We start from the raw sequence: 24,424 nt of genomic DNA, 5'->3' as shown, positions 1-24,424 counted from the left end.
TTTTTTTATTACATTCTTCATATTCATTTTATTCAACTATTATTATTCTTCCTATTCTACATATTCATTTTATTCAACTGTTATTATTCTTCCTATTCTACTTCTTCATCATATTCTCATTTGTGACAGGCATTCCCTTAGTTGTTATCTATAAAAGTTTGAAGATTACACCTTCCGTTCTGCCTGTCACAAAAGTTACATTTGTCCGCGTTCAGTTTGGCCTGCAGCATCAGGCTTTATCCAGGGGCACCACGAGGAGGAACGGACTCACCCCCATACACTGCTTAGTCTTCTTCTGCATATAATTTAGATAATATCTTTTGCTCTGATATTAAGTGTTATGCTTAATGTTCTTCTGCTCTTTGTTCTGCAGCCTCTTGTTCTTCTGCTTCTCGGTCTTCCATGTCGTCGTCTCCAGGGTCGTCGTCTCCGCCGTCGTCGTCTCCGCCGTCGTCGTCTCCGCCGTCGTCGTCATCGGGGTGGTCTTCAGGGTCGTCATCTCCAGGGTCGTCGTCATCTCACTGGTTGTTGTCTCTGGTGTCGTCGTCATCTTAGGGGTGGTCTTCCGGGTCGTCAACTTTAGGGTCTTCAACTTGGAAATGTAGCAGAAGGTACAAGAAGGCTGAGAAAATGCCGAGAACCAGCTGATGGAACTGGAACTCGGATGGCTACCCGAAGGTTCAAGAGCCTATGGAACTACCGAGGACCAGCTGACGTTACTGGAACCCGGTTACTAAGCAGGAGGTACCCGTGCTAAAAAGCACTACAAAGGACCGCCTGACGTTGGCGGAACTCGGATACCCAGAAGGAGGCACCTAAGCCAAAGGCTCTGCCCGGAACCAGCTGACGTTACTGGAACCAGGATGGGGAGCAGAAGGTACAAGAGCAAAAGACACTGCCGAGAACCAGCTGACGGTACTGGAACCCGGATGGGAAGCCGAAGGTCCAAGAGCCAATGGAACTACCGAGGACCAGCTGACGTTACTGGAACCCGGTTACTAAGCAGGAGGTACCCGTGCCTGAAAGCACTACCAAGGACCACCTGACGTTGGTGGAATTTGGATACCCAGAAGGAGGCACCTAAGCCAAAGGCTCTGCCCGGAACCAGCTGACGGTACTGGAACCAGGATGGGGAGCAGAAGGTACAAGAGCAAAAGACACTGCCGAGAACCAGCTGACGGTGCTGGAACCAGGTGGTGGACCCGAAGGTTCACAGGAGAGGAGAGGACAGCTAGGCCGCGAGGCAGCCGCATTTACCGAACCCCAACAGTCCTACAGGGGGAGCTGGGCCTACTGGCACTACAGAACCAGCCTTGACTACCAATTCACGCAGCCCACATAGGAAGCTCCTAAACTGGAGGCACCCTGGAGTTGGCTAACCCGACCGCAACACGACGGGGCAAGCATAGGCGTCTCAGTGAGCTTGACACTACCCGGAAATAGCTGACGGTGCTGGAGCCAGGCTGGGCACGAGGGAGTACCTGTGACAAAAACACTGCCGAGAACCAGCTGGCGGTGCTGGAACCCGGATGCGTTGCCCCAGTGTGCAAGAGCCAATGGCACGACCGAGGACCAGCTGACGGTGCTGGAACCCGGTTACTAAGCTGTAGGTGCCCGTGCTTAAAAGCACTACCAAGGACCGCCTGGCGTTGGCGGAACTCGGATACCCAGGAGGAGGCACCTAAGCCAAAGGCTCGGCCCGGAACCAGCTGGCGGTGCTGGAACCAGGTGGTGGACCCGAAGGCCCACAGGAGAGGAGAGAACAGCTAGGCCGCGAGGCAGCCGCAGTTACCGAACCGCAACAGTCCTACAGGGGGAGCTGGGCCTACTGGCACTACAGAACCAGCCTTGACTACCAATTCATGCAGCCCACATAGGAAGCTCCTAAACTGGAGGAACCCTGGAGTTGGCTAACTCGAACGCAACATGACGGGGCAACGCATAGGCGTCTCAGCGAGCTTGACACAACCCGGAAACAGCTGATGGTGCTGAAACCAGGCTTGGCATGAGGGAGTACCTGTGACAAAAACACTGCCGAGAACCAGCTGGCGGTGCTGGAACCCGGATGCGTTGCCCCAGTGTGCAAGAGCCAATGGCACGACCGAGGACCAGCTAACGGTGCTGGAACCTGGTTACTAAGCTGTAGATGCCCGCGCTTAAAAGCACTACCAAGGACCGCCTGGCGTTGGCGGAACTCGGATACCCAGGAGAAGGCACCTAAGCCAAAGGCTCGGCCCAGAACCAGCTGGCGGTGCTGGAACCAGGTGGTGGACCCGAAGGCCCACAGGAGAGGAGAGAACAGCTAGGCCGCGAGGCAGCCGCAGTTACCGAACCCCAACAGTCCTACAGGGGGAGCTGGGCCTACTGGCACTACAGAACCAGCCTTGACTACCAATTCATGCAGCCCACATAGGAAGCTCCTAAACTGGAGGCACCCTGGAGTTGGCTAACTCGACCGCAACACGACGGGGCAACGCATAGGCGTCTCAGCGAGCTTGACACAACCCGGAAACAGCTGACGGTGCTGAAACCAGGCTTTGCACGAGGGAGTACCTGTGACAAAAACACTGCCGAGAACCAGCTGGCGGTGCTGGAACCTGGATGCGTTGCCCCAGTGTGCAAGAGCCAATGGCACGACCGAGGACCAGCTGACGGTGCTGGAACCCGGTTACTAAGCTGTAGATGCCCGCGCTTAAAAGCACTACCAAGGACCGCCTGGCGTTGGCGGAACTCGGATACCCAGGAGGAGGCACCTAAGCCAAAGGCTCGGCCCGGAACCAGCTGGCGGTGCTGGAACCAGGTGGTGGACCCGAAGGCCCACAGGAGAGGAGAGAACAGCTAGGCCGCGAGGCAGCCGCAGTTACCGAACCCCAACAGTCCTACAGGGGGAGCTGGGCCTACTGGCACTACAGAACCAGCCTTGACTACCAATTCATGCAGCCCACATAGGAAGCTCCTAAACTGGAGGCACCCTGGAGTTGGCTAACTCGACCGCAACACGACGGGGCAACGCATAGGCGTCTCAGCGAGCTTGACACAACCCGGAAACAGCTGACGGTGCTGAAACCAGGCTTGGCACGAGGGAGTATCTGTGACAAAAACACTGCTGAGAACCAGCTGGCGGTGCTGGAACCCGGATGCGTTGCCCCAGTGTGCAAGAGCCAATGGCACGACCGAGGACCAGCTGACGGTACTGGAACCCGGTTACTAAGCTGTAGGTGCCCGCGCTTAAAAGCACTACCAAGGACCGCCTGGCGTTGGCGGAACTCGGATACCCAGGAGGAGGCACCTAAGCCAAAGGCTCGGCCCGGAACCAGCTGGCGGTGCTGGAACCAGGTGGTGGACCCGAAGGCCCACAGGAGAGGAGAGAACAGCTAGGCCGCGAGGCAGCCGCAGTTACCGAACCCCAACAGTCCTACAGGGGGAGCTGGGCCTACTGGCACTACAGAACCAGCCTTGACTACCAATTCATGTAGCCCACATAGGAAGCTCCTAAACTGGAGGCACCCTGGAGTTGGCTAACTCGACCGCAACACGACGGGGAAAGCATAGGCGTCTCAGCGAGCTTGACACAACCCGGAAACAGCTGACGGTGCTGAAACCAGGCTTGGCACGAGGGAGTACCTGTGACAAAAACACTGCCGAGAACCAGCTGGCGGTGCTGGAACCCGGATGCGTTGCCCCAGTGTGCAAGAGCCAATGGCACGACCGAGGACCAGCTGACGGTGCTGGAACCCGGTTACTAAGCTGTAGGTGCCCGCGCTTAAAAGCACTACCAAGGACCGCCTGGCGTTGGCGGAACTCGGATACCCAGGAGGAGGCACCTAAGCCAAAGGCTCGGCCCGGAACCAGCTGGCGTTGCTGGAACCAGTTGGTGGACCCGAAGGCCCATAGGAGAGGAGAGAACAGCTAGGCCGCGAGGCAGCAGCAGTTACCGAACCCCAACAGTCCTACAGGGGGAGCTGGGCCTACTGGCACTACAGAACCAGCCTTGACTACCAATTCATGCAGCCCACATAGGAAGCTCCTAAACTGGAGGCACCCTGGAGTTGGCTAACTCGACCGCAACACGACGGGGCAAGCATAGGCGTCTCAGCGAGCTTGACACAACCCGGAAACAGCTGACGGTGCTGAAACCAGGCTTGGCACGAGGGAGTACCTGTGACAAAAACACTGCCGAGAACCAGCTGGCGGTGCTGGAACCCGGATGCGTTGCCTATTAAAGATTGTCTTCCTAGAGCCCAAACTAGCGGTGTTGGAGCAAAGGGTAAGCAGGGGGAGCAGAGTGTAGGCCGAAGCCTGCACTGGAGGCAGCTTTGTGTCTGCGTTGCGTTTGCAGGACACTTTGTCGGCTACACAGCGGGGGAACAGCTGGCGTTGTTGAACCCCACTGACACAATGGCGGGTGTTTTTCTCTGTGCAGCTAGCACTTCCGGGCAAAAACTAGCGGTGTTTGAGCCCAGGGGCAGCAGGAGGAGGAGAGGAGCAGAGTGTAGGCCGAAGCCTAGTTGAACCAATTTCGAAAGTTACCTTTAACCCTCCCTCAGGTGTTGCAAGGTACAAGAGCCACACCTTGTGCAGCATTAATGCTGCACAAGTAAAAGGTTGCTCTCTTAATTTTGCTCCTTGCACACGCTGAATAAAACACGTACACAATTCAGCCCATTCTACAGTCAAACTGTAGTGGAGGCGTGAGTTGTCTTTTTAAGGAGACGCAGCACAGGTGTCCCAAATAACGCCTTGGTGCTTGGCGCAGCTTCCTGAGCGTTGTTATTTGCTGTACAGGAGTCTGCGCTCTTGTGTTATCCCTTGGCAATACCCTGTTAATGCAGCCCGTCTTATGACCTCATTTCATGTTGGCCGGTGCGGTTAACGATGGCCATAAATCCCAGACCCACAGTGCCTTTTCATAAAGTCACACTGCGGTGCTGGGATTCGTGGCCTTGAGCAGTAAATATTTTCGCTGCTCACACACGTCCTTACACCTGCTTCAGACTGGGCGGCCTCTGCTGATCCCTTCTCGCATGCCGCGGCCATGAGGCTGCACAGTCTGAAGAAGGCGGAAGGAGATGAGTGACGACAGGCGAACATATGCACTGCTCGTGCCCATAAACCACACCCTCACTGACAAAATAAATCAGAAACCGAGGGGCGTTGTTTCAAGCAGGGCGAACGCACAGGCGCAGCCAGCTAACCAATGATGTCAAAAGACGTGAAGCGCTACCAAGGGTGGTGCTGCGTATCATTAGAAAGGAAAGTCACACCTCAGGGACAGTGGAATGGTCTCAATGAGACACATTTTCTCCATGTTGAGTTCAACGTGGGCAGGCTTCCTTCAATTTCAGTTCATGTGCCTGCGTGGCGTTTGCAGGTCACGTTGCCGGCTACACAGCAGGGGAACAGCTGGCGGTGCTGAACCCCACTAACACATTGGCTGTTGTTCTTCTCTGTGCAGCTAGCATGTCTGGGCAAAAACTGGCGGTGTTTGAGCCCAGGGTCAGCAGGAGGAGGAGAGGAGCAGAGTGTAGGCCGAAGCCTGCACTGGTGGCAGCTTTTGGTCAGTTGTGCCAGCATGGCTTCTGCTGGACACGATGCAGGCTACGCAGCAGGGGAACAGCAGGCGGTGCTGAAACCCACTAACACATTGGCTGTTGTTCTACTCTGTGCAGCTAGCATGTCCGGGCAAAAACTGGCGGTGTTTGAGCCCAGGGTCAGCAGGAGGAGGAGAGGAGCAGAGTGTAGGCCAAAGCCTCCACTGGTGGCAGCTTTTGGTCGGTTGTGCCAGCGTGGCTTGTGCTGGACACGTTGCCGACTACACAGCAGGGGAACAGCTGGCGGTGCTGAACCCCACTAACACATTGGCTGGTGTTTTTCTCTGTGCAGCTAGCACTTCCAGGCTACAACTGGCGGTGTTATAGCCCAGGGTCAGCAGGAGGAGGAGAGGAGCAGAGTGTAGGACGAAGCCTCCACTGGTGGCAGCTTTTGGTCGGTTGTGCCAGCGTGGCTTGTGCTGGACACGATGCCGGCTACACAGCAGGGGAACAGCTGGCGGTGCTGAACCCCACTAACACATTGGCTGGTGTTTTTCTCTGTGCAGCCAGCACTTCCGGGCCCCAACTGGCGTAGTTAGAGCCCAGGGTCTGAAGGAGGAGCAGAGTGTAGGCGGAAGCCTACTTGAACCAATTTCAAAGGTAACCTTTAACCCACCCTCAGGTGTTACAATGTTGAAGAGCCACACCTTGTGCAACAGTAAAGCTCCACAAGTTAAAGGTTGCTCTTTAAGTTTTGCTCATTGCACACGCAGAATGAAAGACGTACACAATTCAGCCCATTGAACAGTTGTTCAGTTCTGCATTGGAGGCGTGACTTTTCTTTTTAAGGAGACGCAGCACAGGTGCACATAAATAACGCCTTGGTGCTGGGCGCAGCCTCCTGAGCGTTGTTATTTGCTATACAGGAATCTGCGCTATTGTGATCCCTTGGCCATGCGCTGTGAGCGCTGCCTGTCTTCTCACCTCATTTCATGTTGGCCGGTGCGGTTAGCAATGGCTATGAATCCCAGGCCCGCAGTGTGTTTTCAAAAAAGCACACTGCGTGGCTGGGATTCGTGGCCTTGTGCAGTAAATATGTTTGCCGCTCACACATGTCCTTACACCTGCTTCAGACTGGGCGGCCTCAGCTGATCCCTTATCGCCTACCACGGCCATGAGGCTGCACAGTCTGAAGAAGGCGGAAGGAGATAAGTTAAGACAGGCGAACATATGCACTGCACATGCCCATCAATAACACCCTCGCAGCCAAAATATATGAGACAACGAGGGGGGTTGTGTCGGGCAGGGCGGACGCACAGGCACAGGCAGCCAACCAATTATGTCAGAAGACGGGCAGCGCTACCAAGGGTGGTGCTGCGTACCATTAGAAAGGAAAGTCACACCTCAGGGACAGTGGAATGGTCTCAATGAGACACATTTTGTACGTGTTGAGTTCCACATTGGCAAGGACAAAAAGTCAGCCACCTTGTACAAATGCAGCATTACTGCTGTACAAGGTAGCTGTTATACATAGAAACACCTTGGGGTGGGTGGCAGGGTCCCTATAATTTCAGTTCATGTGCCTGCGTGGCGTTTGCAGGTCACGTTGCCGGCTACACAGCAGGGGAACAGCTGGCGGTGCTGAACCCCACTAACACATTGGCTGCTGTTTTTCTCTGTGCAGCTAGCACTTCCGGGCAAAAACTAGCGGTGTTTGAGCCCAGGGGCAGCAGGAGGAGGAGAGGAGCAGAGTGTAGGCCGAAGCCTGCACTGGTGGCAGCTTTTGGTCGGTTGTGCCAGCGTGGCTTGTGCTGGACACGTTGCCGACTACACAGCAGGGGAACAGCTGGCGGTGCTGAACCCCACTGACACATCAGGTGGCAACTGACAGTGTTGAAACCCAGGGAATCAAAGAGGAGCAGAGTGTAGGCCGAAGCCTGCAGTGGAGCAAGTTGAAAGGGAACCTTTAACCCCCCCCCCCAGGCATTTTTTGCTGAAAGAGCCATCTTGTACAGCAGTAATACTGCACATGGAAAATGGTGGCTCCTAAAATTATGCTCCTTGCAAACGCTGAAGTATACACTCATATAATGTGTCCCCTCACACCGTCAAACCATCCCGGAAGTGGGACTTTCCTTTGTAATGTGACACAGCACAGCCGTCATTCCAACCCCCTTGGTGCCGTGCGCCACCTCCTCAACGTTGTTTGGTTCTGTCACGGAGCCCGCGCTGTAATGTTATCCCTTGGCCATGCACAGTTAGCGTTGCCCGTCTTCTGACATCATTTAGGTGTCAGTCTGGCAGTGCCTGTGCGTCCAAGCTGCCTGAGATCCAACCTCGCAGTGTCATCAAATGTAATCCCACTGCGGGCCTGGGATCCACGGGCATGCGCAGTGCATATCATTGCCTCTCACTCCCCTCCTTCCTGCTTCTTCAGACTGTGCGGCGTCACGGCCGTGGCATGCTATTAGGGATCAGCTGACGCCGCCTAGTCTGAAGAAGCGTGAAGAAAGGGAGTGAGAGGCTAGTATATGCACTGCGCATGGCCATGGATACCAGGCCCACTGTGGGATCACATTAGACGACACTGCGAGGTGGGATTTCGGGCAGCGTGGACGCACAGGCGCAGCCAGGACGACAACAAATGATGTCAGAGGACGGGCAGCGCAAACTGTGCATGGCCAAGGGATAACATAACAGCGCAGGGTCCATGACGGAATCAAACAACGCTAAGGAGGCAGCGCACGGTGCCAAAGGGGTAGCAATGACGGCTGTGCTGCGTCACATTACAAAGGAAAGTCCCACCTCCGGGACGGTTGGACGGTGTGAGGGGACACATTACATGAGTGTGTAGTTCAGCGTTTGCAAGGAGCATAATTTCAAGAGCGACCTTTTCCTTGTGCAGTATTAGTGCTGCACAAGGTGGCTCTTTCAGTAACAAACGCCTGGGGGGGGGGGGGGGACAGGTCCCCTTACATTTTAGTTGTGCCAGCGTGGCGGTCGCATGACACGTTGCCGGATACACAGCTGGGGATCAGCTGACGTTACTGAACCCCAATAACAGAGGAGCGACTGTTGACTGTGCAGACAGCACTTCCAGGCACCAACTGGCGGTGTTAGAGCCCAGGGACAGCAGGAGGAGCAGATTGGAGGTATTGCCGCACACACAGCTGGGGATCAGCTGACGTTACTGAACCCCAATAACAGAGGAGCGACTGTTGACTGTGCAGACAGCACTTCCAGGCACCAACTGGCGGTGTTAGATCCCAGGGACAGCAGGAGGAGCAGAGGAATGGAGTGTAGGCCGAAGCCTGATTGGAGCAAGTTGAAAGGGAACCTTTAACCCCCCCCCAAGACGTTTGTAGCTGAAAGAGCCATCTTGTGCAGCACTAAGGATGCAAAAGGAAAAGGTTGCTCTTTTAATTATGCTCCTTGCAAACACAGAAGTAAACACTAAAAATGTGTCCCCTTATACCGTAAAACCGTCCCGGAGGTGGGAATTTCCTTCGTAATGGGACGCAGCACAGCTGTCATTCCTATCCCCTTGGTGCCGTGCGCTGCCTCCTCAGCGTTGTTTTAAGCTGTCACGGAGCCTGCGCTGGTCTGTTATCCCTTGGCCATGCCCAATTTGCGCTGCCTGTCTTCTGACATAATTTGGTGTCAGGCTGTCAGTGCTTGTGCGTCCACGCTGCTCCAGATCTCACCTCGCAGTGTCGTCTATTGTAATCCCACTGCGGGCCTTGGATCCATGGACATGCACAGTGCATATCCTCGCCTCTCACTCCCCTCCTTCCCTCTTCTTCAGACTGTGTGGCGTCACGGCCGTGGCATGCTATTAGGGATCAGCTGACGGCGCACAGTCTAAAGAAGGCGGAGGGAGATGTGCGAGAGCCCGAGGTGAAGATATGCACTGCGCATGCCCATGGATCCCAGGCTCGCAGTGTGATTCAATCAGAAGACACTGCAAGGTGGGTTCTCGGGCAGCGCGGGCACACAGGCGCAGCCATCCTGACACCAAATTATGTCAAAAGACAGGCAGCGCAAACTGGCCATGGCCAAGGGATAACAGAACAGCGCAGGCTCCGGGACAGCGTAAAACAACGCTGAGGAGGCAGCGCATGGCACCAAGGGGGTAGGAATGACGGCTGTGCTGCATCACATTATGAAGGAAAGTCCCAGCTCCGGGACGGTATAACGGTGTAAGTGAACACATTTTATTAGTGTTAAGTTCTGCGTGTGCAAGGAGCTAAAATAAAAGAGCTACCTTTTCCTTGTGCAACATTACTGCTGCACAAGATGGCTCTTTCAGTAACAAACGCCGAGGGGGGGGGGGGACAGGTTCCCTTACATTTAGGTTGTTGTGCCAGCGTGGCGGTCGCAGGACACATTGCCGGCTACACAGCTGGGGATCAGCTGACGTTACTGAAACCCAATAACACTGGGTCGTATGTTTAGACTGTGCAGCCTGCACTTCTGAGCTGCAACTGGCGGTGTTGGAGCCCAGGAATAGCAGTTCAGGTGGTAGAAAGATGAACACATCAGGAGACCTGGATGACACCCAATTACTTAATCAGGCAGAGGAGTGGCAAATTCCTGCGAGATCCAGGCCTGGTTCATTGTCAGGAAAGTAAGACGGTCAACGTTATCGGAGGATAGTCGCATGCGACGGTCTGTTAGTACACCACCTGCGGCACTAAAGACACGTTCCGATAAGACACTAGCCGCAGGGCAAGCCAGCACCTCCAATGCATACTGGCTTAGCTCTGGCCATGTATCCAGCTTAGAGACCCAAAACTTGAACGGGGAAGAGCCGTCTGGGAGTACACTAAGAGGGCAAGCCATGTAGTCTGTCACCATCTGACGGAACTGTTGCCTCCTGCTGATTGGAGCCGCCGGTGATGGTGTAGACATTTGGGGCGGGCACACAAAAGTTTGCCACAGTTGTGCCATACTTGGCTTGCCTTGGGCAGAGGCACTGCTTCTGCTCCCTCTTTGTGCAGAGCCTCCTCCTCCACTGCCTCGACGCACTGAGCTGCTTTGTAAAGCACTAGCAGCACTCCTCTCAGTTGGACTGGAGAAGATGATGGAATTCACCAGTGTGTCGTGGTACTCCCGCATTTTACGCTCCCGTGTCAATGCCGGGATGAGGTTTTGGACATTGTCACGGTAGCGAGGATCGAGGAGGGCGTACACCCAATAATCAGGCACGTTGAGAATGTGGTCGATGCGGCGGTCGTCTCTCAGGCACTGCAACATGAACTCAACCATGTGCTGCAGACTGCCAACTGGCCCAGAAACGCTGTCCCCTGCTTGAGACATGATCTCTGCCCGCTCTTCATCACCCCACCCTCGCTGTACACACTGACCACTGGACAATGGTGGAACTCCCTCCTCTGGATGTAGCTCTTCCTCGTCCATTGACTCCTCCTCATCCTCCTCACAAAGGGTCCCCTGCCGACTCCTTTGTGAGGAACCACGTGGCGCTGACTGTCCAGAACCTGATGGAAAAGGTGACTCCTCATCCTCCACCTCTTCCACATCATCCCTTATCCCTTGCAGGGTTTCTTGAAGCAAGCAGATAAGGGGGACAGTCATGCTGACTAGTGCATCATCTGCACTTGCCATCCGCGTGGAATAATCAAAAGGACGCAAAACCTGGCAGACGTCCTTCATAGTGGCCCACTCTGTGGTTGTGAAGTCTGAGCGGCGCTGACTGCGACTTTTTTGCGCCTGATGCAGCTGGTACTCCATTACTGCTTGCTGCTGCTCACACAACCGCTCCAACATATTTAACGTGGAATTCCACCTGGTAGGTAGGTCACATATGATGCGATGTTCAGGAAGGCGAAACCGACGCTGCAGAGCAGCAATGCGGGATCTTGCCAAGCTGGAACGCCGCAAGTGAGCACACTCTAGGCGGGCCTTGTGCAGAAGTGCATCAAGATCCGGATAGTCCCTCAGAAAACTCTGCACAACCAAATTGAGCACATGTGCCAGACATGGGATGTGAGTGAGGTTGCCAAGGCCTAAAGCTGCCACCAGATTTCGGCCATTGTCACACACTACCATGCCTGGCTGGAGATTCGCTGGCACAAACCACACATCGCTCTCCTGCTTTAGGGCATTCAGAGCTCCTGCGCTGTGTGGCTTCGATTCCCCAAAGAAACTAGTTTCAAGACGGCCTGCTGACGTTTAGCCACGGCTGTGCTCATGTCGGTCATAGGTAAACGTTCACGGGTCCATGTGGAGGTGGACTGTGACGGATCCTGCAGCGATGAATCTGAGGAACTGGTGTAAGAGGAGGAGTCAATGCGTACAGACTGGATTCCTGCAATCCTTGGAGTGGGCAGGACACGTCCTGCGCCACTCGCACAGTCTGTACCCGGCTCAACAACATTAACCCAATGGGCAGTGACGGAAAGGTATCGCCCCTGTCCATGTTGACTGGTCCACGCATCGGTGGTGAGGTGGACCTTGCTACTGACGGCGTTCAGTAGCGCGTGCTTTATTTGTCCCTCCACATGCTTGTGCAGGGCAGGGACAGCTTGCCTGCTGAAGTAAAAGCGGCTGGGCACCTTGTACTGTGGGACTGCCAATGCCATCAAGTCACGGAAGCTGTCAGTCTCCACCAGCCTGAATGAGAGCATTTCCAGCGACAGAAGTTTGGCAATGCCTGCATTCAGAGCCTGTGCTCGGGGGTGGTTTGCCGAGAATGCCCGCCTTTTCTCCCATGCCTGTACTACCGATGGCTGTAGACTAGGCTGGGAGTGTGAGGATGACTGGGAACGTGGTGCTGTGGGTGGAATTACACTAGGTCTCTGGACAACAGTGCCAGAGGTTCTTCCATGGCGATCCAAGGAGGAAGCCGAACCAGCTGTGCGTGAGCTGGAGGAAGAAGCAACACGAGCTGAAGAGGTGGTAGCTGCCGCTGTTGGTTGGCCTAGCTCTTCAGTGTGTTTTTGGAACTCCACCGCATGCCTGGTCCGCACATGTTTCCACATATTTGTGGTATTGAGGTTGCTGACACTTTTACCTCTTTTTACTTTCTGATGACACAGCTTGCATTTGACAAAACAAATGTCATCTGCAACTGTGTCAAAAAAGGATCAGGCACTGCAAGTCTTGGGAGCGCCCTTTTTGATTTTTGAGAGACAGGCTCCTAACTGGTGCCAATGTGGAGGCTACAGGCTCCGCAGTCTTCCCCCTCCCTCTCCCTCTTTGGCCCGTTAGGGGAATCTCTTCCTCTGAGCTGCTCCCACCACCTTCCTGTTCCTCACGCCACGATGGGTCAAGGACCTCATCATCTCCACTACCCTCTGCCACCAACTGCTCCTCCTGGGTAGTCTCGGCAGCACAGTATGCACCAGAAAGCGGCACCTGAGTTTCATCATCAAATGCGTACTGCGCTGTGGTCACCGCAGGCACTGACCCACCTGCCTCTTCAGAGTCAGAGAGACAAAGCTGTTGGGCATCACTGCACACTGCCTCTTCTTCCATTTCTCCAATACTGCTTGGCTGGCCCCCTGTTTCCAAGCCAAGAGATTCAGAGAACAGAAGTAGAGACGGCTCCTGTCCTGGGCTCTCTGACTGCCTGGCCAATTTGGCAGGTGGTGAAGAGACAGATGGCTGCTCTCCAGTGGTCTGTGCCTGAGAGGATGTGGCACTAATTGAAGTCGATGCGTTAGCTGCCATCCATCCGACAACGGCTTCAATTTGATCTTCACGCAGCAGCGGTGCACGGCGCTCTCCGACAAAGCTGCGCATGAAGGACTGTTCCCTGCTGAAACTGGGTGATGGTGAGTCACCGGTGCCAGCAGCAGGCACAGAATCACCACGTCCTCTCCCTGCTCCTCTCCCTGCTCCACGCCCACGCCCACGACCCTTACTCCCTGCCCTCTTCATCTTGGTTGACAGATAAAGATAAGCAGAAAAGTACTAAGGCCTTAGTGTGCTTATTCCTGAAATGCTCCTCCTAACAGGTGTAAGAAACACTAATGTTGTAAAGTGTGGACTAGACTTTATTATCGATAAAATGTGGCCTACACAAGTGTTAAGTGGTGTTTGGTGAACTTTACTTTTTTTTTTGTGCAGATCGGGCTACAGAGCTAGTTTAAATCACACGGAGACCGTGCAGACAGCCGTAAACGGCGCTGCAAGGCCCAAAAACCCTCCTCTAGGTTATCCTATCTAGTGTTTTTCCACTATTTTGCTGGAGACGAGTGGAAAGACACTAATAGGAAATTGTTTACAAAATTTTCAACAGGCTGCACTAGTTGAAAAAAAATTAAAAGTTATTTAACGGTATGAGGCAGTGACAAACCCTGAGCTGAATACAACGGGCTGTCGCTGCACACAGACTACAGGGCGAGCTGCGCTCACACGGAGACCGTGCAGACAGCCGTAAACGGCGCTGCAAGGCCCAAAAACCCTCCTCTAGGTTATCGTATCTAGTGTTTTTCCACTATTTAGCTGGAGACGGGTGGAAAGACACTAATAGGAATTTTTTAAATAATTTTTAAACAGGCTGCACTAGTTGAAAAAAATTAAAAGTTATTTAACGGTATGAGGCAGTGACAAACCCTGAGCTGAATACAACGGGCTGTCGCTGCACACAGACTACAGGGCAAACTGCGCTCACACGGAGACCGTGCAGACAGCCGTAAACGGCGCTGCAAGGCCCAAAAACCCTCCTCTAGGTTATCGTATCTAGTGTTTTTCCACTATTTAGCTGGAGACGAGTGGAAAGACACTAATAGGAATTTTTTAAATAATTTTTAAACAGGCTGCACTAGTTGAAAAAAATTAAAAGTTATTTAATGGTATGAGGCAGTGACAAACCCTGAGCTGAATACAACGGGCTGTCGCTGCACACAGACTACAGGGCGAACTGTGCTCACACGGAGACCGTGCAGACAGTCGTAAACGGCGCTGCAAGGCCCAAAAACCCTTCTCTAGGTTATCCTATCTAGTGTTTTTCCACTATTTTGCTGGAGACGGGTGGAAAGACACTAATAGGAAATTTAAAAAAAAAATTTCAACAGGCTGCACTATTTGAAAAAAGGAAAAGTTATTTTACAGTATGAGGCAGTGACAAAACCCTGAGCTGAATACAACCAGCTGTGGCTGCACACAGACTACAGGGCGAGCTGCGCTCACACTGAGACCGTGCAGACAGCCGTAAACGGCGCTGCAAGGCCCAAAAACCCCCCTCTAGGTTATCCTATCTAGTGTTTTTCCACTATTTGGCTGGAGACGGGTGGAAAGACACTAATAGGAAATTTTAGAAAAAATGTGCAGCAGGCTGCACTACGAGCAAAAAAGGACAATGGATAGAACTGTGTGAGGCAGTGTGAACCCCCCCTGAGCTGAATACAACCGGGTATATGGCTGCACACAGACTACAGAGTGAGCTGCACACACACACACACACACTGAGACCTTGCAGAATGCTGTTAAAACAGCGCTGCAAGGCAAGAGCAAGGTGAACTGAACAGTGAACACAGCGTTTGCTAAATTAGCCTTGGAAAAGCAAAATAAAGCAATTAGCTATCTCAACTGGCCCTCAGTTAGAACACAGCATCCTGTCCCTAACTGAAATCACAGCAGAGTGAGCGCAAAATGGCGGCAGCGTTCTTTATAGTGCAGAGTGACATCATTTCAGCAGCCAATCACAGCCTTGCCAGTACTTACATGCCCACCATGCTAAACAGGATGTGCCCACACTTCCATTCATTCCTCATTGGCTGCTGCGTTCAGTTTGAATTCTGGGAACTTCCGATTCCGGTATCCGATACGCGGGAAGTATCGGAATTCGGTATCGGAATTCCGATACCGCAAGTATCGGCCGATACCCGATACTTGCGGTATCGGAATGCTCAACACTAACAGTCACTATTACAGACTTACACAGTATGTTAGATAGTATATCAGTGGGCAGTCTGTCTTTTTGACCCACCAGACAAAAACACTTAAATTCTTTTGTTTATGCAAAAACATAGCTGTCTGGGTAATTAAGATAAAATCTGGTTTCTTCACAGTCGCATTGGTCACAATACTGCAGGTCGCAGGGGCGGCAAGGGTAGCCTTTTGAGACTGCAAAGGATGGCCTAATTCATGCTATCTGCCAAATTTGCAAACAAATCTATAGAATAAAAAAATTAAATACTTTGACAATTACATGCATGAACTGGCAAATGCATGATCAACATGTCTTAGTCTGGGAATATCACTAAGCTAAAATGTGGCCTAATGGGCCTCACCAACCACTGGCCGTCCCAACCATTACATAAGCTGCTTCTTCCTCTTACGTCACCGTGACAAGTGTTCTTACTCAGGTCTCTGGCTGAGATCAAAGTGCGGCCCCTATATAGCCACAGCAGCGGGCCTCTCCCGGTACAGCCGGTGCTCCGGTGGTACTTTCGAGCACACGCCGGTGCCCAGAACCCAGGATACAGAAGTAAATTGAGGCCATCGGGGGGAGCTGAGGCCCATACAGGGAGTTCTCCTGCCCCTGGTCCCCACCTCTAATACCAGCCGCTTCCCCAATTACCATCAGAGCATAGCTCAATGGGCCTTGTGGGATCGCGACGACGGTCCCTGCTGAGCTTCCAGGCAGTTGTTTTCTGAGGTGCTCCAGAGCCTCGGAAATTGCAGAGAAGGAGGACCTGAGGACGGATCCGGGCGCCGCAGAAGATGCTCCCCGCCTGACACCTGGCGGCATCTCTGACTGCTTCACTCCAGTGCTGAACTGTTGTCGCTGGGTGAGAGTCTCTTACACATTTTTTCTCTGCTGTTTGATAGCAGAGGGGGGTTTCCCTGGACATCTGGTGGGCCTGGAGAGGCAGAGGCTAATTTGAAAAATCTATCACGTCACTCCTCATTAATTGTCGTAGGGTGCTCAGAGAAGGGATGCCACCCCTATATCCAGACAATGAAAAAATCCGGCACTCCAAATGAATTATTACATTTTATTAAATATTAATCCAGTTTTAACGTAACGTTTCGGTCAATCGTGACCTTCATCAGACTAGAACATAAATGAAAAATATAACAAAATATTACAAAAATATCAATCCATAATACATACAATCAAGATAAAAAAAAAAAAAATATCGGTACATAATGCTGCACACAATTTGTCAGATATCATGGATCTTGTATCATCTAAATGATAATAGAATCATTAATTAACATCAATTTAATCAAAATACAGTTTAAGGAAGTGGTTTCTCCATAATAATAAACATAAATATATTAGATGTGGCCATTTATTTAAATATAATTGTTAAATTTCTGGGACACCTCCATTTTCATGACCTCTACCCTCGATGGTATAGAAAGAGCATAGTGAAATGCCTCACAAAAAGAAAAAAAGAAAAAATAAATAACAATGGTAATGTGGGAAACCAAATGTTATTTTATATATTACGCTTCTTTTCAGAATCCTTCTAAATACATTCTTTACATGGGCATCAATCCACCCCCTTAGAAAAAACATATGGACGCTTACCGCTGTATGCAGTAACTGCAAAGACCACCATAAGTATAATAAACGTGACTCCGTCAGGAGTTCTATAAGAAAAAAGGAAGGCAATCCAATCAGTGATAGTGAAAGCGAAAGTAAAAAAGTAAAAGTAAAAGTAAACCAGGTACCGGCCAGTATCAAAGAATTACAGCCCAGTTCTATCAGATCCCGGAAGGGGGCTTACCGCAAGTGTGTCCGGTGATCCGGAAATTCTGAACCGCAATCCGCGGTGAAAGGAATGTCTGCATACCCTTCCCTGTGCGTCCCCGCGTTAAGTAACCCACAACCCGGAAGTGGCGTCAGTGAAAAGCGGCTGAACCGCTAGGTGGAACGCATGGAAGGGGACGTCGCAGCTGGAAATACGTCACCGCAGTGGAAAGAAAGTCCGTACTCCTCCAGGGGACAAAATACCAGGAACGCAAGTGAGCGGTGAGCATCATAGTACCGTGCGGAAGTTCCCAAAGTTGGTGCAGCAAAGAGATCAACGCTGGAGCGTATAGGCCAGGTAAGTATAGTGTAAAAATTAAGAATCAGACGGCAGCCTGGAAAAAATACAAATAAAAAAGGTGAATGAACAACACAAATGAATTAAATGAAATAATATTAATTATAGATCACATTATCAATCAAGAATCCCTGTATGTCTAAACATATACCACCGACTATATTGGCTCCATTAGAATTCGTAGAGGCATAATAAAGAAAAAAGGAAAGCGCCACATCACATGTCTCTAGGTCAGATTATCCAAGCTATCCTTATCCCTTACAGTTGTCCTAAAAAGAGACAAATATTAATAAGAATTTGAATTGACTTTAAAAGAGGCCTGAGATATTATAATCCCTATTCAAGCCCTTAGGCTCCAAACTTTGCAAGAAATAAATCCAAAAAGCCTCCCTCTGCAATAATTTCTTATGTAAGTTGCCCCCTCTCCTATTTAAAGATACTTGTTCCAGTACCAAAAACCGTAATTGAGCTACCGAGTGACCTGCTTCACGGAAATGATTTGGAATAGGAAGATGGTATTTCCCACAGCGAATATCCGACTTGTGATGTGAGATACGATCTTTAATAGCTTGGGTGGTCTCACCCATGTACATCTTACCGCAGGGACATTTTATGGCATATACCACTTCTTTTGAATTACAAGTAAAAAATCCTTGAATCGGAATATCCGAACCTGTCTGAGGATGGGAAATTTTAGGTCCTTTCAGTACGTTTGCGCATTGTGCACACTGTAAACAAGGAAAAGTTCCTTTCTGTGAGGTTTGTAAGAATGTTTGTCGTGAAACCTTGGAACGTGAACCTACATCTGCTCTCACAATGCTATTTTTCAAATTACTCGGACGCCTAAAGCAGGGCAGAAAAGGAACCTGAAACTCAGGTACCGGATGTACTCTCCTGTAGTAATAATAATAATAATAATAATAATCTTTATTTTTATATAGCGCTAACATATTCCGCAGCGCTTTACAGTTTTGCACACATTATCATCACTGTCCCCGATGGGGCTCACAATCTAGAATCCCTATCAGTATGTCTTTGGAATGTGGGAGGAAACCGGAGTGCCTGGAGGAAACCCACGCAAACACAGAGAGAACATACAAACTCTTTGCAGATGTTGTCCTGAGTGGGATTAGAACCCAGGACCCCAGCGCTGCAAGGCTGCTGTGCTAACCACTGCGCCAATGTATATGCCAATGGCTGCGGATCTTACTATGTAATTTATACATATAAGGATGGAACGTGTGTACTAGTGGGATTCTTACTGAAGATCTTGTATTACTATCTCGACTCACAGTTCTACGGCTTCGTTGTAAAATGCGACGTGGGTAACCTCTCTGCAAAAATTTAGTCTCCATCTCATCCAACCGTTGAGAGCATAAGGTACTGACACTAACTATTCTACGTACTCTTTCAAATTGAGATTGAGGAATTGACCTCTTAACGGCTTTGGGGTGGCAACTTTGATACAGCAAAAGGTTATTGCGGTCCGTATCCTTCACAAAAAGATCTATCGTCAGTGTACCGTCTGATTTTTGAATGACATTGGTGTCTAAAAAATTAATCTCCGTACGATCAAAATTCAAAGTAAAAGAAAGCTCAGGCCAGACTGAATTAATCTGGTCGAAAAACTCAAGTAAACTCTCACCTGTACCCCTCCATAAGCAGAATACATTGTCGATGTATCTGCGCCATAATATGCAATGGGACTTAAATAATGCATTACTGTATACATAATCAGACTCAAAAACTGACATGAAGCAATTAGCATAGGGCGGGGCCACATTGGACCCCATTGCCGAACCCTGAGTCTGCACATAGAAGGTGTTAGGGTTGGCGGAACCCACCAAATATATAATTTATTAAATGGAATTGGTGCGTTCGCAACCCGGGATCCACCGTGCAGGAAAGCACCTGCTGCTAAATAATGGCGGCTCTATATGGCGGTATATACCAACTCTGTTAGCTTCACAGAGTAACCGCGAGAGGAAAGCTCTGTGCCCTGTTAGACTTTCACAGAGGCACAGGCCAACTACCCAGATGTGAGCAGTGAGTGGTCATGCATGCATATAAAACTCCTCGCCGGAGATGCCAGCATTCTAGGGGCTTATTTCAGCCGGGTCCCTGAACACACTTATACACAATCTCCTCGCCGGAGGAGCCAGCATTCTAGGGGCTTATTTCAGCCGGGTCCCTGAACACACTTAAACACAATCTCCTCGCCGGAGGTGCCAGCATTCTAGGGGCTTATTTCGGCCGGGTCCCTGAACACATTCAAACACATGACCACATTGGCGCAAAGCATATAGCATAAGATGATACTAGCGCATGGCCGTGCGGTCATGCGCAGTTTATATAGTTGCAGCACAGGAAGCTGCTACTGAAGTTTTTGCCCTTTCAGGACCTTCCAGAAGGACCAATGGAAAGTGCTGCAGTACCTGAGCATGTTTTGCCCTTTCAGGACCTTCCAGAAGGACCAATGGAATGTACTGCAGCACCTGAGCATGTGACCGAACATGTGGCCCTCGACCTCCAATGGGAGACCCTGCCCTGGGCATGCTCAGTGTGAGTAAACAAGGACTTAGTCCCAGAGAGGCTCGCTCGCCGCAGATCAGTGCAGGGTACCATAGGAAAGCCAGAAAAGGCAGTAGTGACCCTATGCACCGAATCAGCCCCAGCGAGACGCTGGGAGCGACGTCTCCGCTGAGCAGAGCCCACTGCGGCCAATACTGAATGGGAGACCGCAGCAGACACGGATCGAGATTCCCCCTGTGCAGCAGAGGAAACTCGACTCCTAACAGAAGGTGTCTTCAAAGATAAAGAAATTCTCTGTTAAGACTAACTTCAACAATTCCAATAAAAAAGAGATTACACTGGACTCCATATGGGAATCGACAAGAACCTGCCTCGTCCCACTTATTCCTTTAGTATGTTGAATGGAAGTGTATAGATTGTTTACATCTAATGTAACCAAAAGCATATCCTCCGGTAGTTTACCTAACTCACGAATAATTTGTAAAAAAGCTCCTGTATCTAACAAAAAGGCTGGTGTTTTTTTGATAAGTGGTGTCAATACCTTTTCCAATAGAATAGACAATGGTGATAGAATTGAATCCGTGGACGCAACTATTGGTCTGCCAGGGGATCTTTCTAAATTTTTATGAATTTTAGGTAAAACATAAAACACTGGGACAATTGGATATTCGTTAGTCAAAAATTCTTTAGTTTTCTTATCTATAATCCCTGTTGATAATGCTTCGTCCAGTAATACAGTTATTTTATTTCTAATTGACGGAGTAGGATTGTTAGTAAGCGGCTGATAAACATTTCTATTCGCTAATTGTGATAAAATTTCTAAACGATAAAATGAATAGTCCATGATGACAATTGCACCCCCCTTATCCGCTGCCTTTATCACTATATCTTTATCACTCATTAGTAGTGTTGAGCATTCCGATACCGCAAGTATCGGGTATCGGCCGATACTTGCGGTATCGGAATTCCGATACCGAGATCCGATACTTTTGTGGTATCGGGTATCGGTATCGGATCAATAGGGATGTGTAAAATAAAGAATTAAAATAAAAAATATTGATATGCTCACCTCTCCGGCGACCCCTGGACATCACGCTGGTAACCGGCCGGCTTCTTTGTTTAAAATGAGCGCCTTCAGGACCTGCGAATGACGTCGCGGCTTCTGATTGGTCGCGTGCCGCCCATGTGACCGGCACGCGACCAATCAGAAGCCGCGACGTCATTCTCATTCACAAAACTCCTAATTCTAGGAATTAAGGACCTGCGAATGACGTCGCGGCTTCTGATTGGTCGCGTGCCGGTCACATGGGCGGCACGCGACCAATCAGAAGCCGCGACGTCATTCGCAGGTCCTGAAGGCGCTCATTTTAAATAAAGAAGCCGGCCGGTTACCAGCGTGATGTCCAGGGGCCGCCGGAGAGGTGAGCATATCAATATTTTTTATTTTAATTCTTTATTTTACACATCCCTATGGATCCCAGGGCCTGAAAGAGAGTTTCCTCTCCTTCAGACCCTGGGAACCATGAGAATACCTTCCGATACTTGATGTCCCATTGACTTGTATTGGTATCGGATATCGGTATCGGCGATATCCAATATTTTTCGGGTATCGGACGATACTATCCGATACCGATACTTTCAAGTATCGGACGGTATCGCTCAACACTACTCATTAGTGTTTTAAGAGCCATACGTTCTGTTTGCCCCAAGTTAGATCTAAATGTAAAGTCCCCTCTTACAATTTGTTTGCAAAAATTAGTAACCTCCCTGTCAATCAATGTTATAAAAGTCTCAACTGGTGCACAACTCTTTGGTGGGGAAAAATTACTCCGTAGTTTTAAACCCAGATCCTTCAAATTTATGGGTGTAGCCTTGGTCACTACTGCCTGTGTGGTCATAGGTGTTTGTTCACAGAAGTATGCTTTTAATCGTAGATTTCTATAAAACCTCTCTAGATCAACATTCAACTGAAAGGCATTAAATTTATACGTCGGACAAAACGATAACCCTTTTTCCAACAGACGTAATTGCGATGTATTCAATGACTTATTAGATATATTTATCACTAAATTGGACTCATTACCTGAGACCTGGTGTTCATGGTGTGACGATTTGTCTCTGAAACATTGCCCCCCCCCTCCTCGTACTTTTCGTGTGTTGTATTTCCGACCTTGGCCTAAAAAAGACCGATGAAACTCCATACGTTCGTTGTCCGAGCTTGAGGCTGAAGAACCGTCCGTATATCTGTATCCTCAGTAATTCGGACGAAAGGAGGAATTTTGCCATCTATATACACGTTTTTGTAGATAGTCCTGAGTGTCTCGTATAAATTTCTGTCGTTTATGTTTTTCAGTTTCCTTTCTAAAGTTATCCACGTTCTCCTTCGTGCGGGTCTTTACTGAGTCAAATTCGTCTTTTGGTAATGAATCTTTCAGCTGAGTTTCAATACTGGAGACTTTATCCTGACTGTTCTTAAGTTCTTTGTTCAACTGATCGAGGGTCAAAGTCATAAGGTCCACTGAGCATTTATTTAATATCTGCTCAAATCTAGAGCAAAAGTCCGAATTATCTTGAAATAAGGTGGGTCGCAATGACACTCGAAGGCGTCTCGGAATTCGTTGAGTTTTAATGTATTCAGCAATAGTAATGCTATGTAACTCCAAACTCACCAAATGACGGGTTTCTCTCTCTAGGTCTCTTGACTTGAATTCACTGCCTGAGACTTGTAGGAAATCACTGCATGCGGTGACCTGTGAAACAATATTTGCCACTTCCGTTTCACTGTAAGAAAAACTTACTGCAGACATATTCCACTTTCTCCACTTCGACAAATCCAAAGAAAATTCCTTATGCACAGAAAAAGGATCAAAAATCAAGGGTGCTCATGAAAAAAGGCACAGTCTAATTTGAAAAATCTATCACATCACTCCTCATTAATTGTCGTAGGGTGCTCAGAGAAGGGATGCCACCCCTATATCCAGACAATGAAAAAATCCGGCACTCCAAATGAATTATTAAATTTTATTAAATATTAATCCAGTTTTAACGTAATGTTTCGGTCAATCGTGACCTTCATCAGACTAGAAAATAAATGAAAAATATAACAGTGATCCGGAAATTCTGAACCGCAACCCGCGGCCCTAGGGAAGGGTATGCAGACATTCCCTTCACCGCGGGTTGCGGTTCAGAATTTCCGGATTTGTTATTTATTTTTTCTTTTTTTCTTTTTGTGAGGCATTTCACTATGCTCTTTCTATACCATCGAGGGTAGAGGTCATGAAAATGGAGGTGTCCCAGAAATTTAACAATTATATTTAAATAAATGGCCACATCTAATATATTTATGTTTATTATTATGGAGAAACCACTTCCTTAAACTGTATTTTGATTAAATTGATGTTAATTAATGATTCTATTATCATTTAGATGATACAAGATCCATGATATCTGACAAATTGTGTGCAGCATTATGTACCGATATTTTTTTTTTTTTTATCTTGATTGTATGTATTATGGATTGATATTTTTGTAATATTTTGTTATATTTTTCATTTATGTTCTAGTCTGATGAAGGTCACGATTGACCGAAACGTTACGTTAAAACTGGATTAATATTTAATAAAATGTAATAATTAATTTGGAGTGCAGGATTTTTTCATTGTCTGGAGAGGCAGAGGCACCCTAGTGGCACCACTGGCGAGACGCAGCCAAAGTTAGCAAGGTTCACGTCTAGATACAATCTATAACCCTTTCCTGGGAGAGAGAGCAGTAACTGGACTGGAACTCCCTCTAATATACTGTTTTTCACAAAATACAATTAAATTAATAGCCCCTGTCTGAAAGACAATAGACAAATACATTAGCTCTTACTGTGGCCATTTAGCTCATTTTTGAGGAATGTGCTTCATCTGCTGATCATTCTGAATAAATAATGTGCATTTCATAAAGATGTCTATTTAACCACATCTGTGGGCCAAACCAGTGATCACAACATGCCTGTATACATTTGCAAACAGAATGGTACGCTCAAATGAAGAAATGTTGAAAGATTAACAAGAAATATCTCCATGAACCTGAAATCAGCCCCCCGGGGATCTGTCACCCCAAAAATTGTATATGAGCTAAGGCCACCTGTTGTGAGTTCTGTTTTTGGGCTCCCTCTGGTGGTTACTGATGGTACTGGGTGATTTGTGTTCTGCTGTCTCTGGTGTCCACCTGTTCTATTAGGATTTGGGAGTTTCCTGTTTAACCGGGCTTTCTTGTCATTTCCCCGCCGGCTATCAAGGTTATCAGAGTGTTTTGTTACCTCAGCTTCTGGCTTCAGTAATCTTC

General features: G+C 49.3%; 1 protein-coding gene across 1 annotated transcript in view; it reads left to right on the top strand.

The window, feature by feature from the left end:
• LOC138637918 (olfactory receptor 5P62-like) overlaps window positions 1–23,676 on the top strand; it is a 55,623-nt gene extending 31,947 nt beyond the window's left edge. Inside the window, exon 5 of the mRNA XM_069726871.1 lies at window positions 23,656–23,676. Within this exon, the coding sequence (XP_069582972.1) occupies window positions 23,656–23,676 (21 nt within the window). The remainder of the gene's footprint in view (window positions 1–23,655) is intronic.
• The last annotated feature ends 748 nt before the right edge of the window (window positions 23,677–24,424 follow it).

Source organism: Ranitomeya imitator, chromosome 1 (genome assembly GCF_032444005.1).
Source record: "Ranitomeya imitator isolate aRanImi1 chromosome 1, aRanImi1.pri, whole genome shotgun sequence".
Classification (NCBI taxonomy): domain Eukaryota; kingdom Metazoa; phylum Chordata; class Amphibia; order Anura; family Dendrobatidae; genus Ranitomeya; species Ranitomeya imitator.
This window is presented reverse-complemented; position numbering and strand designations above follow the sequence as displayed.